This window comes from Sitophilus oryzae, unplaced genomic scaffold, assembly GCF_002938485.1.
Source record: "Sitophilus oryzae breed Bouriz unplaced genomic scaffold, Soryzae_2.0 scaffold_1640_pilon_pilon, whole genome shotgun sequence".
In the NCBI taxonomy this organism is placed as follows: Eukaryota; Metazoa; Arthropoda; class Insecta; order Coleoptera; family Curculionidae; genus Sitophilus; species Sitophilus oryzae.
In genome coordinates this window covers 1,348,775-1,370,240 of record NW_022146326.1, presented here as the reverse complement: position 1 = coordinate 1,370,240, position 21,466 = coordinate 1,348,775, and the positions used below count along the sequence as shown (strand labels likewise).

At 32.2% G+C, this 21,466-nt stretch overlaps 1 protein-coding gene across 2 annotated transcripts in view; it reads left to right on the top strand.

Moving 5' to 3' along the window:
- The window catches only part of LOC115880658 (collagen alpha-2(IV) chain), a 75,909-nt gene that overhangs the window by 14,853 nt on the left and 39,590 nt on the right, over positions 1 to 21,466 (top strand). For both annotated transcript variants that reach the window (XM_030897938.1, XM_030897936.1), the window contains exon 2: positions 7,789 to 7,828. In XM_030897938.1, the coding sequence (XP_030753798.1) occupies positions 7,789 to 7,828 (40 nt within the window). The remainder of the gene's footprint in view (positions 1 to 7,788; positions 7,829 to 21,466) is intronic.

Sequence of the window (21,466 nt, the reverse complement as noted above, 5' to 3'; positions counted from 1 at the left end):
CTTGTCCTATCCGGTTAAAAGATGACATTTTCAGTCAAATTGTCGTTATGAACCGCATGTTACAATTTCAAATAAACCATTTTCGAAAATGTCAAAAGTTGACATATGATATGTCATTCTATTTAGAGAGTGTCATTTTCTATCAAATAAAGTAAAAAATTCCGAGGATGCCATTTAAAAATCAATAGTCATTTCCCGTGAAACAGAAAGTGACCGAAAACAATTGAATACGTCAATCAATCTTAGTTTATGTCATATACTAACATACCAAATCTCGTTTTTTATCTAAAAAAAATTAACAAGTTATAGGGTGAGCCACTTTTGAGACGCACCATAAACTTAAAAAATAGGGAACACTGTGATACTCTGTATTTATTGATTTATCAGATGTATGAAGGAAAAACACTGAAATTTTTGGCGGTTCTTAAGAAACATCCCGTATATTCTCACTATATATATGTTTATTCACCTAAACAATATCAAGAGCAGTTGACGATTAAAAAAAGTTTGCTAAAAAAAATCACAATAACTTATAAATTCCGAATCATAAAAGCTTAAATTGAATATTCATTCTAAATGAAATTCAAAATAATAACAATAATTTTAGAAAATAAATCAAAACTGGTAGGTATATACCCACATACTCGCAAAAGTCAATCGTAGGTTACATCAGAAATAAAACAATTTCAGGCTTCCATCACAACTTTATAATTTACAAACTAATATGAAACAGAAAAAACAACAAAATATTGTTTTATGGTGTGTTGCTATTTTTAACGCCTACGCCTGGATTCGCCATTAATAATATATTTTAAGATATATTACAGAGACTCTATATGTATTTACACCAACATAATGAATTTTAAAATAATTATTAATAGCTCACTTTCGTTGTCATAACAACAATTTAACAACTGTTTAAACACAACTTGTCCCACTTTATTTATTTTTATATAATATTTACTTGGATCTTATCAGATTTTTTTTATAAATCCATGTTCTATAATATTTATTTATCGAAATGTTACAACATTGTAATGTTTTATTTGTATATTCGGTTCTTTGTTAGAGTTTTGTGTCAAATCACCTAATACCATACATAATTGTTCTCACATTTTAACCTCTTTGCAATTTTCATTCAAATCGACTTACCTACTCGTATGACAAGTTACCATTTCTGGCCAATACGGAGGTCGTAAAAAGTGACAGTTATCTTTTTCGATTAGTTACAAGGATGAATGAACTGGAAGATGGGGTTTGTTATGAAATAGTTGCGTATACTTTCTTTGGAAGTAGTTATTTCTTATTATTAAGCCAGCTCATCTGTGAACAAGACCATCAGGTTTAAATTGACGGTTTTCAGCATCCTCCATGCAGAAATCTACGCTATCGAAAGATGCGTACAACGTACCTATCTTAAGCCGCATACACATCTGAGCAAACGAACTGAATGAGCACTTTGAGCCGAATAAACATTCATTCCGGCGAATTGTGTTTTTTTATTGCACGACATCCGAAGCGATGGCGATGGCAGGCGATTTAAAAATTTCACAAGAATGCCAGAAAGTGATTTTTTATTTCTTCTAAATGGCATTAAGGACCTTACAATATCTATTTTTTTGAATCTCGCCGACGACCCTGTTCAGGTTTTCAGCAATTTCCCTCCAAGCATCTTCTTTTTTAATTTTATTGAAATAAAACTCATGTTTAACTTTCCATAAAATAGACCTTTTCTCAAATTCTTTTATTAATTGTAAACACCTGTCTTGCGAAAAATCCATGTTGTACGGGACCGTTCGGTGTGTGTTTATACGCTACTAAAAACCTGTCCAGACTGAGCACGAATTTCCTTTGATGGACCGACAACTCTCGGATCGGCTGGCGTACCGCATGAGCGTGTTCGGCGCAGTGCGTGCGTCTGTCTACATTTGAATGCTCATTCGGCTCAAAGTGCTCATTCAGTTCGTTTGCTCAGATGTGTACGCGGCTTTAGATAGAAACTATCGAAAAAAGAAATGGCCATTTAATCCGAATCGCAAGCAGACTTAAGAGTGAACAACTCAGTAACCATCAATTCGAAGTTGGCCAAAGAATGCCTAGAATGATTTTATTATGGTAGAAGCTGAACAAATTAGGCAAATATAATAGAGTCCTCCTACTCTGGGTGCCAATACACCAATGGATAGAAGGTAATGAAAATGAAACGATCTAGCTAGAAAAGGAGCGACCACTCTACTAACTGGCCCAGAACCCATAGACTTAAAATAAAATATAGACTGAGCATCTCATTCATAAATAGCTGGAACATGCGGTCAGACAATATCTTGTTATTGTTGTGTTATTGTTTTAGGTTATAACGAGTGCGACACGAGCGATAGATAGGTTGTCTCTGTCGTAACGGTCGTTCCCTGACGACTCTGCCGAGAAACACAACACTGTCTTTCGTTTCTCAAGTACACCTGAACTCTCCGTCTCATAGCCGGGTAATTTTTTTATTTTAATGAAGCTATAATTAAATTAAAAATATATCGTATTTAAACTTTTTTATATTTTATTAAGATTTAGGACACGTTTTTTAAATAAAAGTTTAGAAAAAACGTCTTAGAGTCCAAAAAGGATAAAAATAATAAAATACACGTTGTAGAAGAAATTTTATAATCGAAATTATGTAATTTTTGAAATTAATAATAAATTATTAATTTTAGTCAAACATTTACAACCCCTAATATTAATCAAAACAGGATTTATTCCACAGATATAATAGAATCGGCGACAGGGAGAGAAAAGAAAAATGATTGTTGTAATTTTTTTCTGGTTAAGTGATGTCTTATGTAAATTAGAGAAAACATAAATCTGTTCCATTAAAGCAAGGAAGATGATAGAAAGTGGATAAAATGAAAACTACATTTATTTAACTCGGTACTGTCTTTATTATACCGGGTGCGTCCCAAAAGTGGCTCATCCCCATAATTTTTTTATATTTTCAAATAAAAAAAGAAGATTTAGCATGTTAGTATATGACATAAATTAGGATTGATTGACGCATTCAATTGTTTTGGTCACTTCCTGTTTCACCGGAAATGACTATAACTTTTAATTATTAAACGGCACCCTCGGTATATTTCTACTTTATTCGATAGAAAATGACACTCTGAATAGAATGACATATAATATGTCAACTTTTGACATTTTCGCATATGGTTTAATTGTAATTGTAACACGCGGTTCATAACAACAATTTGACTCGAAATACCAAGTGTGTGGTATCAATATATTCATAAAAAAATGCTTTTTCCAAATATACTAATGAGTCACCCTTGTTTCATTTGAAAAAATTGACATATGTATGATTAAAAATACGATTTGTACATCTTTTAACCGACCTAGACAAGACACGAAACCTATTAGACGATCAAAACTATTTTTCCAAGGCTCCTTTATTAAAACTTAGTGTTTTTAACAACACCATGGCACCCTGGATTGAAATTTAAAATAGGATATGTTTTTAAGCGACAATGTCAAAAGTTGACATATGATATGTCATTCTATTCAGAGTGTCATTTTTTATCGAATAAAGTAGCAATATACCGAGGGTGTCTTTAAAAATCAAAAGATGTAATCATTTCGGCGAAACAGGAAGAGACCAAAACAATTGAATACGTCCAATAAATCTAATTTATGTCATATACCTACTAACATACAAATCTGTTTTTTTTTATCTGAAAAAATAAAAAAGTTATAGGGGTGAGCCACTTTTGAGACGACCCGGTATATTAAAAAATATTGTTTCATAATGTAATATCATTTTAAAATTCTTTTATGTTATTTTAGATTCTGAAGATAATTTTAGAATAAACCGGAATATATTTTTAATAAAAACATTATTAATTATTAACAGGGTTATAATTATGATTTTGTTACAATGTAAGTAAGTAAATAATGTAATGTAAGAGAAAAAATTCAGATTATACATTTTACTAAAATATTATCTAAATAAGCGCCTTTCTACAACAACGCCACTGACTCCCAATGGGTAAATTGAGAGTTGCCTACCGGTCAAAAGTCGTTTCAAGACTTAAATGGATTATTTAAGTCAAATTTCTTGCAAATTTGGCACTGGCGAACCATATTATATATTTTTTGAACAGAAAAAGTCAATAAAATAAACACTTAAGGACTAATAGCTAAGAAAATGCGTTAATACAGCCGGGGAGATAGCGGCAACAAAGCTTTACCGCACACGTGCGACACGTACTGCAAGGTAATAAATGAATGAATAGGCTTCCTCGCCTCTAATCGGTGTTGTCATATTGTAAATAACTTATCCTTATTAAACAGTATCCCACTTATAATTTAGTAGTATAAGGACTATTTAATACATCTATGGAATATTAAAACCTACTTTATTAAACTGCAGTATTAATATCTCAATATATGTGTATAACAAGAAAAAAAATATTGATAATATTAAAGACGTGACAACATAGGCTGGATGAGGAAGGCTCGGTCGACTGTACCCAGAAGTAAACATGTGTACAAAAAAGATTGTTTGTCCGCGTTGAGATGTAAATAGTGTAGTCTATATTTTATTTTAAGTCTATGCCCAGAACCGTTCTGCTTCCCAAGCGGAAACCAACTTAAAGCGGAACTGAAGAACCTGGAAAACTCCATCAGTAACCTGAAATGGGAATTCTCGGGAACTAGTCATCAAGACACTCCAAGAAATTTCTCAGGACTTACGACCGAGAAAAATCAAAAATTTTCCTTGATTTAAGTAAGAACAATATTCAGATTGTTACGGGATTTTTTAACAAGACACTGTCTCCTCAATGATCATTTCAGTAGATTGAAGTTTTCCATTTCACTAGTGAAATTAAAAATATGGGTTTCCATTTGAAAAAAAATGTATGTCAATATTATATGACATTCGAACAATTTAATTTTTGAAATAGATTGTCACATGCCTTCTCTTTATTTTAGGCTATAGAGATTTGGTTGGTCCAAAAATTTTAAATGTTTTTTTTCTCAAAAACGGCTAATGTTAGGTATAGAGTGTTTAATATCAAAATTCATACGCAGAGAATGTCCTCTATATTTTGTAAAACTATTAGAAAAAGAAATCTGAAACGAGGAATATAATATAGACCGTGGAACAGTAGATCGGCCCTATAAAATATACTAAGGAAAATTATTTTTCACATTTTCCTGTAACATTTATAACAAACCAGTTGCAGTTTTTACACTATAAACTGTAAATACAAACGTTGACAGTGGAATTCCGCAGGTATCGAATTTATATCCTAGGAACGGTTTTGCTGACAATAAGTGAAATTGCAGCAAGGTGCTTATATCACTTTTTTAATTTAATTTTAAATTAGCACGTACATTGGGCATGGTTTACTTATACAAGGCTTATATGTATATAAATTATTTTGTATTTAGGACTGTATAATCATAAATTAAGATATAATCCATTAAACTGTATATTTATTTTGTTTAACTTAATTTTAATTGACTTACGATATTGCTTTTGATAGAGACCGGTAACTAGGATCTGAGACTAATATACCGTATGATCGAATAAAAACGGCGTCAACGATGGCTATGAAATGAAGATCGCTGTCATTTTATATGTAAAATTATATGGGAAATGTCATCGATCTTCATTTCCAAGCCAACTGGACGCCGTTTTTTTTCGATCATACGGTATATCTAATGTGGGATTCAAATTTTCTGGAAAGGAAACTACATGTAGCACAAAGCTCAAAAAAAAACGAAATAAAATGGGTGCTTCGATTTAAAAATCAATTTTTATAGTTTTCATAATATTTTATAGTAGTAGTGATTTAAGTAGAGTAAGACATTTTCAATATATAGTTGGTGTAGGAACCGTGTTACAAGAGCAAAATAAAACACTATAATAGTTCACCACAATACATACCATAACATTTTCCTTTTAACACAAGCTTTAGGGGAGGGGTAATGCGTATAATTATCCGCCCTCCCCCAAACCGCTCAAACTTCAAAAAAATTTAAGATGTAAAAAATAGTTTTTTGCATGAAACAAATATTTTTTACGCGTAAAAAATTGTTTTTTTTTGTGTAACAAATAGTTTTACATGCAAACATGTTTTTTACACGCAAAAAGCAATTTTTTTCGTGTAAAAACTATTAGTTGGTGAATTTCTCCACCATTCTCGTGACTCTTTTTGCTATGCGACAGAAAGGTTCTAGGCCTATGAATGTGCTTAATGAACCTTATTTGGCCATTTCATATGTTCTTTGGTGTTGCAAGATCGTAACAAAACACTAGCTCACCCAAGAATATCATTACATCTGCAAGATCAAGACCGACCAGCGCAAGACCAAAACCAAGACCCAGCGTGCAAAACTCTTTCGGTCTTGCATTTGAACATACACGTATCACAATATGACAATGAGGTGGACAAAAGTTTGATATTTTATAAAATGTAACAAAATAAGATAAATTTCTACACGGAAACTATCCTTTTCAAAGTAAAAAGATAACTTAATCTTCATTTAATATAGAAATATGTCTAGCAGTCCACACCTAATTACGTGCCGACTATTAAAGCAGAAATGGAATAAGTAGAAAACCAATATAAATTATTCCTTTAAAAAGGCTTCGATGCAGGTAGGTATTCGCCAATAGCAATGATTTAATGGCTGAGATAGGAGCAGGGTTGGGTACGATTTCCGGCATGGGTAAAAAAATCGTCTGATATCGGCAGACGTACAGAGTCTGTTTCTATTCATTGCATTATATTTACTACCCAATAGTATGTCTACCTCACTATAATATACATATGATAAATGTAGAAAATATGTATGGGTGTTGGGTGTTTTTTTACCTTAACTTTAAAACACCCTGTGCAATAATTTCGTGAGCAAATTTTCCTAAAACGTTAATTTTCGGTCAGAACCACGTCTCCTGAGAGTTAATTAACTGTTAATTTTTAAGAGCGAAATGAACTTGTCACCAATGTAGTCTGCAATTTTTTCATTATGATTACGCTTTGATGTTATTGTTCAATATGACGATGTGGTGACTATTCTCGTAATGTCATATTGCACTGTATTGGATACTCTATATTAAATTAAAAAAAAACGTTAAATAGTAACGATACAGTCCTGGTTTTAATAAACATTAATAACGATAGCAGAACGAACAATATTAAAAACTTACATAAATACCCTAATACTTTGTATTGCCTCCCTTGACTGCTATAACTGTCTGTAGACCTCTGTTCATACTGTCAATGGGGCAGCATATATCTTATTGAGTTTTGATTTCCCATTCTCCTTTAAGGTTCAAACGAAGTTCATTTACCTAATGAAGCTTCGCGCCCCTAAATTTCCTGACAAGCATTTCCCAAACGTGTTCTATAGATAGGGTTTAGATCTTTCGAACATGCTGAGTTCATAGTAGTATTCTAGTTCACAATAATTACAGTGGAAAGTTCATAGTAGTATCTAGTTCACAATAATCACCAAAGCCAACTTCTCATATTGAAAAACATCATCAAATAGAAATGATAATTGAAAAGATTGCAAATTGTTGGTAGCAAGTTCAATTAACCAAGGCATGTATTGACATGAAACACGAATTGAAGTTCATATTTTTATGTACAGTTTACCATAACATCCTTATCTATACTCAGTGGTTTTTAAAATATGAGCAATTTTAGCCTAAATTTTCATGCGCATTTAAAGTTTCCTTATATTTTTAATTGATTTTTTTTTAATTTAATCATTCTATTTTTCCAGGTTCATGGTATTATGTATAGGGACAACAACGATACATGGGGTAAGTACCTAAAACCCTATTATTATATTCCAAGAGCCTTCCAAGTCAATAGTTAGTTGGGTGATATACAGGGTGAGTCTTAAATAAGTGCAAATATTTTTAGGGCTGGTAGATACCGATAAAATAATCATTTTTTCTCTTTACCGTTTTTGAAATAAATCCAAAATAACCGAGTTGTTTTACTTTCCAAAAAAAAAGTTTATTTGCTAAAATTCTGAGAACCAGTGGATCTTTTCTGGATTTTTTTTTGTATATTTAGTACTATCTATGTTGCCATATTAACAAGGAATCATGTTTTTTAACTGAAAACTAAAAAATTTCCAAAAAAATTTTCAAAAAATTCCAAACAGAAAAAAAAAACTCAATCGTGTTTCTGGAGTCGAAATAGACCAGCCCTAAAAATATTTGCACTCTATCTATAAGATTCAACCTGTATGCTTCATTGGACGTAAAAACACATAAAATAATTAACAAATTTGATAAAATTATTCATATTAAAGGCTACTTTGACTTTGAGAAAAGAACAAGCAGGCTTCAGGCCTCAAAGATCATGTATCGACCAAATTAATACTCTCAGAATAATAATAGAGCAATCTCAAGAGTTCAGATCGCCATTATACATGGTGTTCGTGGATTTTCAAAGAGCATTCGATACTATAAAACACATAGCCATCTGGAAAGCTTTGAGAGAAAAAGGAATACCCGAAAAAATAATCCGCATGATTAAAATGCTTTGTCATGATGCTACAAGCTGTGTATTACATAAAGGTTAAGTGGGGGAGAAAATTTCTATTGCAGTAGGTGTAAAACAGGGCTGTATACTTTCGCCGCTACTCTTTCTTTTTCTACATCGTTCTGGATGTAGCACTAAATAGAGCATTTAAAGAACCACTAGGGATACAATGGGGACTCTTAAGCAGGCTAGAAGACCTGGATTACGCAGACGATCTATGCATCTTTTCCCATTCACATTCGGATATGTCTCAAAAACTTCTTAGACTCCAAGAGGAAGCTAATAATGTCGGTCTGCAAATCAACGTGGCGAAAACCAAAGAAATGAGGTCAAATACTCCCAACAACCAAGATCTATACCTCTCCAACCGAGCCATCGAAAGAGTTGATGAATTTCAGTACCTGGGAAGTATGGTTCACAGCGATGGGGGCACAGAGAAAGATATAGAGGCACAAAGAGCTTTTGGCATGCTTACACCTGTGTGGAACTCCTCTATATATAGCAAAAAAACTGAAGTCCAGCTCTTCAATAGCAATGTCAAATCTATTTTGCTTTATGGATGCGAAACATGGAAGGTTACGCGTGGTCTCATGGATCGCCTACAGGTGCTTGTTAACAAGTGTCTTCGAAGAATATTGAGAATTTTCTGGCCCAATCAAATTAACAACGAAGAACTGTGGAGAAGAACATCACAAAATCGAATAGATATCGAAATTAAGAAAAGAAAGTGGGGCTGGATTGGGCACATTTTGCGCAGATCCCACAGAGATATCGCCAGACAGGCACTTGAATGGAATCCACAGGGAAGACGTGCCAGGGGAAGACCAAGGAATACCTGGAGAAGAACAGTAACCTCTGAAGCCCAAGAGGTTGGGAAAACATGGGGAGAGATCAAACAGACAGCTCAGAATAGGATCAGATGGAAACATCTCTTAGAAGCCCTATGTCCCACGAAGGGATGAACGTATATATATATATATATATATATATATATATATATATATATATATATATATATATATATATATATATATATATATATATATATATATATATATATATATATATATAAAGGCTACTAACTTTAAAATTGTCAAATAAAATCCAATAAAGGCTTTAAATTATACATACTCATCAATGATAAGACAAAAATCTATATTAAACGTGATTTTAGTTAATGCACAAGGTATATCTCAATCTTTTCAGTAAACATTTAGTGTTTCATTAGGGGATTTAGAACATAAAAATAGTGTAAATCTGTTACAATAATGTAACCTATATGTTTATAAACACAATAATCTTTTACATTTTCTGCACTGCAACTAAATATAATTTATGTTTGTCTTACTTAATAAAGCATACACTTCCATCTCAGATAATGAAACGAAAAAAGGAAATGTGTTGACATAGATAAATTTTTATGTCAGCGCATTAAACTGTATTTAATAAAATACATGTCAGCTGCACTTTCTGTCGTTTCTATTCAAACAGACTGAAAACAGTAAATGTTGCATACGGACGAAAAATTTTTATTTTAATATTCGGATATCCGAGAATAGTAATGTCATCAACACAATTTATTTAACCTATTTTTGTTAGGTGCATAGTGTATGCAAGTAAAGCATAAAACATTTTTATTGGTTTTAAATACAAATTCTTTAAATTAAAGTATGCGAGGCAAGTTCTTGTACCTTTCGGTTGTAAAATAAAAAAAAGCATTTTTTTAGTTTAATGTCTATTTTTGCTGTCAGTGCTAATCTGGACAGGGCCTACTTTTAAATAAGTATGTATTTTCTGTCGTTTTTTGAATGTCATCTGTCGTTTCATCAATAAAATTTAGCATGTAATAATTCCAGAACGAAACTGTGTAGCAACTAATAAAATGTTTAAGCTGTTCTGTTATATTAAAAATGGATAATGCATTTCTGATATTAATTGTAACGTGTGCAGTACAAATCTTAGTACCTACTCCTCACAAAGGGCACAGGACTCTAAAGTAGTTAGTTAAAATGAGATTAAGACTAAGTTTTCTAATATATGATATATTTTCTTACATTTTAAAAAATGGATTTGATCATTATTTATTTTTTCTAATTTGAAAATCTACAGGGTCCGGCAATAGTGCGTCGGGCATCTGTAGCTCCTAGAATAAAAACTTGGGTATTTTGTTTAAGTGCAAACCTAAAGTATGTACTAGGATGTATTTTTTGAAAATATTTTAAATTCTATAGTGGCTAAAAAAAGTGTGAGTAGATCGGGATGTTTTTTTTTAATGGAACACCCTGTATATTATTGGATTTTTGGCTTGTTTTCAAATCACTTGATAAATCCTAAGATATGAGTAAATATATTTCGATAGTTTCAGAGATATTAATAAATAAATAAAACATATATTTTTCAACCTTTCTTAAAAACAATATCAAAATACAAGAACTGTCCTGAAATGAAAACTCTTTTAGGTATTTACTATAGATGGTGTATACTTACTTTACTATAAATATGGTAATCATAAATAGTACACGATGATCAAAATTCTACGCCAAACTTTCTAAAATATAAAATAAATTTTCTTGATTTTTTTTTAAATGGGACACTCTATATAATATTTTTTTAAAAAGTTGGGGAATTAAAAAATGAACATTTTTTGTATTTAGAGTACCTACGTATTTCAAAATCTTGCTGGACCCTGTACAGGGTGGGTCAAATTCGACGCTTTTAAATGGAAACACCCTTTTCTATAGGAGATAGACGAAAACTAATATCGGTGTCTGGAGCTCAATTTTCATCAAAAACATGATGGTGAAAACCTCACATCAATATCTGTTACCGTTTCGGAGTTACGGGGTGTTTTTCAAAAATGTGCATTTTTAACAAATCCCTGTAACTTTTTTGCTAAGGAATATTTTGTATTTCTATGAAAACATTTCCAAGCCACCTTTTTACGTAGAATTTAATGGTTTAAGTATATTTTTTTTAAATTAATAATTTAAGAGTTATCAACAGAAAAAATAATTTTTTATTTGGGACACCCTCTATATTTTTAATTAACTGAAAATAATTTAAAATTACCTTTCCAAAAATATAGCACACTTGATATTTTGTTATAATCCCCTTCGAAATACAGAATTTTTTAAAGTTCGCAACTTTTAACTAATAGGCTTTGGACCCCTTATTGATGATATACCCTTAATAGAACTTGAAAACATATTTTTGCACCAAGACGACGCACCGCCTCTGAACGCTGAAGTTATCAGCAAATTTTTGCAGCCAATTTCAAGAATAATTGAATAGTTAACCAAGATCCCAGCCGTTGGCCGTCGAGGTCGCCTGACTTAGTGCCCATGGATCTAATCCTATGGATATATTTACTGAAAAATAAAGGTTCTTTTTTCTTCCGTATAATCTAGACAAGAATTAGAAATACTTAGCAGTTATGAGAGAGTATCTTTCACCCCTCCTGAGTTAATGAATTTCGCGAGAAATGTTCAAGAACTGCCCCGTCTGTGCATAACAGAAGACGGTCGATATGTCGAACACCTGCAGGAAAATCTCATGTCTTGGTTTGCTATTTATTTTTATTGTTATTAGATATAGTTTAAATGTGTTGATGTTGGTTAAATATATTTTAAATTGTTATAAAATTCTGTATCTCTCATAGCAAATATTATTTTCCTTTTAATTGATGCTCACAGCTAGAATTTTTTTGCATTAGTGTACGTTTATGTTGGAGCTGCGATAAACGATACAGGCAGTGAATTAGCGCTGCTCTTATCGTTGCTCAACTGCCAACCGTGTATCGACGCGTTGCTCCAATATAAACACCTACATATAAATTAATAATATTCTTTGCTTCGCTACTATCGCTGCTCTTATCGTTTATCGCCGCTCCAACATAAACGCACCCTTACAGCCGGTGCCGTTCAAAGCCTACTTATTTAAAGGGGGCGAATTTTTATATACTCTATATCCCGAAGACGAATCGAGCAAAATATCAAGTGTGTTATATTTTTGGAAAGGTAATTTTAAATTCTTTTCAATAAATTAAAAATTTACAGGGTGTCCCATATAAAAAATCAAATTTTCTGTTGATAACTCTTAAATTAATACTTTTAAAAAATTTTTACTTAAACCATTAAATTCTACGTAAAAAGGTGCTTTGAAAATGTTTTCATAAAAATACAAAATTTTCCATAGCAAAAAAGTTACAGCGATTTGTTAAAAATGCATATTTTTGAAAAACACCCCGTAACTCCGAAACGGTAACAGATATCGATATGCGGTTTTCACCATCATGTTTTTGACAAAAATTGAACTCCAGACACCGATATTAGTTTTTGTCTATCTCCTATAGAAAAGGGTGTTTCCATTTAAAAGCGTCGAATTTGACCCCCACCCTGTACATATATTACTCTTACTCTATCAGGTCCAATCTAGAAGATTATGCATATATATTTATAACGAATGACTACTAAAATTAGCTTTGCTACCATATTACCATTAATTATCCTAATCTGATTTGATTTATAAGTTATAATACAATTTTAACAATTATCTGTATCCAATATTCTAAAGATTAGCATAATTAATTGTTTTCCTTGGCTTAAAGTCACTACACATAATTATTTATTAACATCAAGTGTCGAAGTTAGTTATTTAATTTCGAATAGCTGCATAATACAGGATGGCCGAATTTTCCGAAAAAACTCAAAATACAAATTATTAAATTACCAATTTGAGAAAGGAAATAATGTAGTTTTCTATGGAATACTGTATGTCATACTTAATGAAGAAATTGCTCCATCTGGCACAATTAATTATACTGCATTAATTAATATAAAAAAATAAGTAACGTCAAAGAATCTACTTCTCGGTTGACGATGAGCAAGTTATTAAGGTTTCTAACTATATTGCTCCTCCGACAAAATCAATATTCTATTTAGACAATTATATCAATCAATTAATAAAAAAAACTAAAAATGGATTAAATCACTATCTTGATAATTTGATAGCAATTAAGCTTATACAGAATGTCCTTTTTCTGGAACATTCTGTATATCTTTGAACCACTTTGATACCCTTACAGACTGAATGGTTGACTTGACTTTAACTGAATTAAATCAAACTAAACTACCGTTCAGCACCAAATATGGCATGCCATTAGGTTCGCAGATCGCTCAACTTCCAGACAATGACTCGCGGACTTGATACTGCTGGTTGGTAGTAAATAGTTACCTACGTGTAGTTCAAGCTTTATTTAACTGCACTTTAGAAATTTTAGTTCATAAATTTCCTCTCGAGAATAATTCCAAATGAATTCTTAATTAAATACCGATAGTTTTAGATAAGCTTGTCTGCTAATACATATTACATACAGTGATCGACAAAAAGTTAGTAGCAATTACAAATTCATACTATTATTATTTTTTAAATGGCTTTATTTAAGAGACCGGAAGGTTAGGATAATATAGGAAAATTATATATCCTTGAAAAGCAATTTTATTCGTCCTTTGATTTTTTAAATAATATACTTAGGGTTGAATTTAAAGTAACTAAGATTTGAGCAATTTTAGAACAAACGGAAATAAGTAAACAGGGTGAGTGTTAAATAAGTGCAAGTATTTTAATGGCTGGTAGATCTCCATAAAAGAATCATATTTTCTCTTTACCGTTTTTTATTTCAAATAGGACCAAATATACCGAGTTATTCAAATTTGAAAATATAAAAAAAATTGATTTATTTTTAAAAAAATTTGAAAGCCACCGTCTTTTTTTTCTCTAATTGCATCCCTTTTAGTGCCGTAATCATAGAGGAAAGCCGTAACCATGGTAATTCAGAGGTTAAGAAATTATATCGTTGGCAAATTTGAGATGAACAGGCAGTTCTAAAAAGTTTTCTAAAATATACAGAAAAATTTTAAAAAATACACGATTTTCAACATCTTTTTTTGCGAAAAAAACCTCATAGAACTGTTCCTGGGGTGGAAATATACCACCTCTAAAAATATTTGCACTTATTTAAGGCTTACCTTGTATATTTTTATTTTGCTGTTTGGTATCCAAATCAAGAAAACCAAGTCCTAAAGTTTTTTAACCAGGAGATTCTGTGCTTTCCTGGTCCTCTTTTGCATGAGAACTTTCCCTGGAGTATCAACTGAAGCAGACCATATCTTTTTTGGTTCCTCTTTATTTCACAGATATTCTAATTTGCGTTCATTAATAATGTTCACTATTTTAGTCTTCTTTAAAAAGCATTTCCAAATCATGTTGGACAAGTGGTGCACTCAGGAGATTCCAGAATTCGTCAGTATAGCTGCATCTGAAAGACTTCAAATTTCATTGTGGATGCTTCCGTCAATGTCCAGAACTCGGCACTATACAGGAGCACACACCAGGCATAGCATTTCGAAAATTATTAGAGATAGGTACGGAATAGTATAATAGAAAAATTATGAAGCAATAAAAGTAGATTCCAGAAATGTTATAATATACCGGGTGTTCCAGTTAAAATAACAAACATGCCTGCATTTTAAATAATACGGCAAACCGTAACGCTGAAAATAATTTAGATAGACGATACTTTTATGTAATCACACAACACTCTTTATGTAATGTAATTAAAAATTCAAATTTTCAAAAAATTTATTGATGGTTCTCCATCTCCATAAACGTCTAACCTACCAAGGTTGAGAATCACCCTTTATATCCTTTCATTGTATTAAGCTAAAACAAAAAGAAACTATAAAAATATTTAAACCTAATTTAAATGAGTATGGTGACATCCTATCTCTATTGCGCGGATCTTTGCTTCTATCCCTCTCTACCAAGGATGGAGAGCTGGCCTCTGTGGAGCCGTCTCAGATACTGGCTTTTGTTAAAGCCTTGAGACTGTATGATGAGTTATAACTCGTTATAACTCAAGAAAGGGGAACGCACAATAGACCTTTAAGGTCGCGGTGACTAACTCCCCTCCTAAACATTCTACTACATTCTTCCTTTATGGTATGGAAGGTTGGACATTGAAAGCAGCTACCATCAACAAATTGGAGGCTTTTGAGATGTAGCTATATCGCAGAATGCTGAAGATACCTTGGACGGTTAGATTGACAAATGAGGAAGTTCTCAGACGCGTTGACAAAGAACGTGAATTATTTGAATTGATTAAAAAGAAAAAACCGCATACCTGGGGCACATAATGCGATACCCCAAATATCAATTCTTGCATTTGTTGATAGAAGGCAAGATCGAAGGCCGGAGGGGTATCGGAAGGAAGAAAATGTCTTGGCTGAGGAATATTAGACAGTGGACAGGGCTACTCGATGTTCAGTCGTTAATACACACCGCCTGGAACAGAGAAGCAATGGAAAATGTTATCGCAAACATCCATTAATGAACCTGCATTAGAAGAAGAAGAAACATTCTACATTCTTCTTCTACATCCCTCTCTATTTTGAGCGGCTAGAGAAGTTTCTTGTAGTGTTTTGTCCACCCCAGCGTGTCCGAGACCTTCCTCTTCGTCGTTTGCGAAATGTAACCAAAGTACCTAAAAGGTATGACTTCATTTTGATTGAAAGTCCTTTGGTAACTTTCAACTGCCTTAGAATTGAGATGTTGTAATGTTGCGAATTTTATATACAGAACATCAGACCAACGCGTTGGTTGTAAACATTCTTCTGTAGGCCTACATTTCGAAATCTGTTTTTCCTCTGTTTGCAGTTTTGATGGTCCAGATCTCAAATGCATAAGTAGCGATAGGAAGGATCAATGTGTTTATTAATTTTACTTTGTTTCCAGTGCTGTGTAGGATATTACAGAGTCTTTCCATATTCTAGTCAATTTTACCACAGTTTTACTGTCAAGTTAAGAAGCTAGTCTGCGTTTGATTTCTTCTTCACAGTCTCACTTGTTTGTTATGAGGAATCCGAAGTAATTAACTTTACATCACTTCAAAAAATACTAAACTAACTACAAGGAGAGCATTTTAGCTCTTTTTAAAGAGCTCTAATATTTCACTGGATGTAAATCACGGTTACCGTTATCCACAAAAGCGAGCGAAATTTAGTGCCGTATGGATGTTAAATTCCGAATATGCCTGTTAAATATATTTATTTATGGTAATGTACGTAGTTGTAGCACAGTTTCACCGACATTTTACGAAGGTTTTACGAGTGGTGCATTTTTCTCTCTCGTTTCGAAATTACAATTAACTTTTGCATGGCGGCGAAAAATGCGATTGGCATAATGCGTTGCGCCGTTAATTCGTCGACATTTCTCGTAAAAATCCGGTTTCTGGCCGATAAATATCTCGCCCGTGTGCCAACGGCTCAAATCTCTCCTCCGGCCGAGATTAAAAAGTGCACGTGCATATTCTTGGTTTTTGGGGTTCAATTTGTTTTGATACTGATCGTGAAATACGATTTTCAATAAAGCAATATTTATTATCTTGATTGATTTCACTCTTACGGATTTTGAGATAGGTATACCCTGTTTTTTTACTCATGTAAGATCCACACACATCATCATCATCATTTTCCACTTATTCAACCATTTCCAATTGAAAATGTAGTCTTCATTATATATTTAGGTACTTTCTTTGTAGTTGGGTCCATTGTTGTCTACTGTTGGCTATCTGGGCCCAAGTTATCCCTGCTGGTGGGTACCATGCTTACCTGGGTCTTTTCTCGTATCTACTCTATTCTTTTACGGTATGTCTTTGATATTCCCAGCATATTTCGTTCTATTTGAGGGATTTGATTATTATTGATTACATTTGATTATAATTATCTCTTACCTGGGTCTTTTGTCGTATCCACTCTATTCTTTTAAGGTCTCTCTTGGTTATTCCCACCATATTTCGTTCCATTGAGCGTTGTGCGACCTGCAGTTTCCTTATATGTCCATTTCCAAGTATCTAGGTTTCGCATGCATAGGTCATGACTGGTAGTACACATTGGTCGAATGTTTTCTTCTTTAGATAGAGTGGCATTCTAGATTTGAATATTGAGTTTCTTCCATAAGTACTCCATGCGGGAAACGATATTCTCTGTTACCGTTTAATCGATGTTTCTCGCAAAAAATTAGATGACGCGTCCTATCAATAAAAGTTTGACAAATTTGCAAGTAGCCAATGAAATGACTGAGCGGAATGTTTTGCGGTGACATACTCATCAAGTCCACGTGGACTCTCTGCCGCTTCTATAATATACGTAGCGATTTATAAAAATAATTTTTAAAATATATTGCTGTTCATTTAAATTTTTTTATCCGCATTCTTTTCATAGACAAAGATTCAGTAGACGTACTTTAGTTAATATTCGGTGCCCAGAAAGTCAGCAATAAAGTTTCTATACCATCTAGTATAGAGTAGCTGTAAAATAATGACACGATAGGTAAATAATAGATTTTAGTACTGCAGAGAGATAATGTCAAAATATACTGGTTTAAAAAAATTAAGATTAAAGTTAATTAATCAATTTTTAAGGTATAAAATTCAGTAAGTGTTATTAATAAATAAAATAACTTGTTTTATAAATAAAATTTATAAAACAAAATATTTATTGTGTTTTATTTATTTCTGTGCGATATTAAAAAAATACTTGTACATAAGTTATCTTGATAAATATATAATAATAATTGGTGGAAGTTTCTTAAAGTTTGAAAGTAAGAAAAAGGTTTTTTTATTGTTTATTATGTTGTGAGGTTTTGTTTGGGTGTATTTTAAATAAAAGTGTTTTTTTTTGTTTGTTTTGTATTAATACAGACCGTAATTTAAAATAAAAAATACTCGATTAGATCTGATCAGTTTGATACAGTTTTTTTACAATATTTTGAAGCAATCACTTGTCACTCAAATTTTAGATATATTAATTTCATGCTATGCGTTCCAATTGTACCAACTTATTCCCTTAGAAAATAAAATAAACTACTTTGGAATTAAAATGAGAGACACATCACTATCAAGGATTGTGTCGTTGGATAGACTATACTTGTACTTATACTAGACAAACTCTCATTTATACACTATTACTCTAAGAAGTAGTTGATAGCAACTCTTGCAAGGCTTTAATCCTCAAAGACAATATTAGGACAGTAGAATGTTTAATCGCTTAGCATGCAAACAGGATAAATATTTTGATATATGTGCAGTTTGATTCCCCATTTAGTGGGGTCAGAGAATTGGGCATTGCCTTTATTTATTAAAAAATTTATTAAAATTTGTGTCTGGGAGTTTATTTGCATTTATTATCTATTGGTATAAATTAGTTGCTTTTGTTCTATCAAAGTTCCTATGCACATGCACAGTAGTGTGAGCGTTAGATTATGGTTAGATTAAAGTTGGCAGTGGCAGGTGGCAGCGATATCAAACGCTTCTTCAAGTAGTAGAGGAATTTTTAAAAAGACAATCAAATGATAAAAAATGCTGCCGAGACTATCAAAATATTATTCTAATAACACTTTGACATTTAAACTAAAAATTTGCTGAAAAGAAAAAACTTGTTTCGGCCTGAATTTTCTATTTTGATTGGTAGTATTAATTTCTTTTGTACATATGACATTTATTTTAACCACATTTTATTTTATTTATATATTACCTGTGTATATTAGACATTCTAAAAGACCATTTTGCACGCTATGGAATAACAAAGTTTTTTTTTAATTTTTACAGACTTTTTATATGAATGCTATTATCATCAGCAATATAAATGAGCAAATTAATTCAAACCATTTTTACATAGTTAATAACATTTCCAAGCTATTTTCTCTGTTCAATATACAGTTTTTAAAAAAGTAATGCAGTAACCTATTGCATTTCTGAGAACAGTAAAAGCAACATCATTAAAATCCTAATCGCCCTGATTGATTCTTCGGCTTAGCCCTCCTTGTTTTCTCAGTATCATTTCCATCCCGATTTATTCATCGATTCTCGGAACTTCTCACTTCTTCAACAAGCGACCACGTGGTACTAGTCATCGGAAAGAAAACAAAAACTTCCGCCACCGACAACACGTTATATTTTATTTGTTGGCTGTTATTTATTGATTTCGGAAGAAAGAATTTAGGCACATCCTCTTAACGAAACTCAATGACAACAAATGTCGACAAATATAATTAGTTCTAAATTCTTATATGGCAATATTTAAATTCGATAAAATTGGATTAATGACTGCTATACGTATTTTACTTTATTTGATACAGAATCATAAAAACAGGGTGATCCGAACTGTATTCCGGAAACTTCGGCAACATAATCTGCAGATAAAAATAAGTAAAAAATTTCATATAAATGTATGTTCTAAAATGCTTAGTTTCGGGGATACAATGTATAGAAGTTTCATTTTTAGTTCGATTTTTTCCAAATAATTTATGAAGTAACGTCAATATTTGGATGAAAATTTGTGTCTGGGAGGTTTTTGACATAAGAAATTTGATTTTGATGTCAATATGACTCCTATTTGTAGAGGGCGCCACTTACATATTTTTAACTGATTTGAAGAGTAATAACTTTTTGTCGGTACCTGTATAAAAGTACTGAGTAAAAAAATATACATTTTCGACGTTTTTTATCTAAAAAAAGTCTCTTGGTAAAAATCGCTATGAGTAATGGTTCTCGAGATATTTGGAATCGAAATTATCAGTACCTGTCATCATTGACATAAATTAAACATGTTGACTAAATAGTTAATAATAATAATAACTCCCGTATATAGCGTATAGGTACAGCTAGAGCCGTTCGGTATACAAGGAAGGTAATGTGGCTAGCACTAGCTAGGCTAGCACACTAGCACGCTTCAACCGCCTATTATTACCTCAGGATTGTGGATCCCAAGTACTCATTTAAGGCTGAGTCGACCTAAGTTCCCAAACTATTTTTATTTTAATAAAAATAGTCGGCTGATGAAATACCGGGTGTAGGATTCGAACCCACTACCTTGAGATTGGTAGACGAGAGCCTGTACCACCCTGTACCTCTACGCCACCGAGTACCATTAGTAGCAGAGACTAAATAGTTATTAGACTGAAATCATAAATTTTAAATGTTTTTGTGTCAAAAGTTTAACATAAGCTGTTTTATCATCATTTTTTCCCAAAAACATTTATATAAAAAAATAAAAATTACCCAAATTTATTATTTCAGTCAAATAACTACAGTACGTCTGTCCGTTCTGTGGCTACGGGGTATCCGTGAGAGGGGAAACGCTATTCTCTCGATGTTTTTGGTAAAAAATTAGACGACGCGTCCCATCAATAAAAATTCAACAAATTTGCAAGTAGCCAATAAAATGAGTGGGCGGAGCGATTTGCTGTGACGTACTCGTCAAGTCGACGTATAAAATATATTGCTGTTTATTTAAATGTTTTTTGTCCGCATTCCTTTCATAGATACAGATCCAGCAGACGAACTGTATCTACTCAACGCGTTTATTTCGTGTCATTAATGACATGTAATGACTATTACCGTTCTAAATATCTTCAGAATGGTTGCTCGTAGCAATTTTTACCAAGAGACATTTTTTTGTAAAAAGTCACGGAAATGTATATTTTTCACTCAGTAGTTTTAACAGGTACGGACGAAAAGTTATTACTCTTTAAAACAGTTAAAACACATGTAGGTGGCGCCCCCTACAAATAGGAATAATATTGACATCAAAATCAAATTTCTCATGTCAAAAAACTCCCAGACACCAATTTTCATCTAAATATTGACGTTACTTCAGAAATTATTTAGAAAAAATCGAAATAAAAATGAAATTTCTACACTTTGTATCTCCGAAACTAAGCATTTTAGGACATACATTTATACGAACTTTTTTACTTATTTTTATCTGCAGAATATGCTGCCAAAGTTTCCTGAATATAATTCGGACCACCCTGTATAAAGGCATGTTTTATGATTCTGTATCAAATAA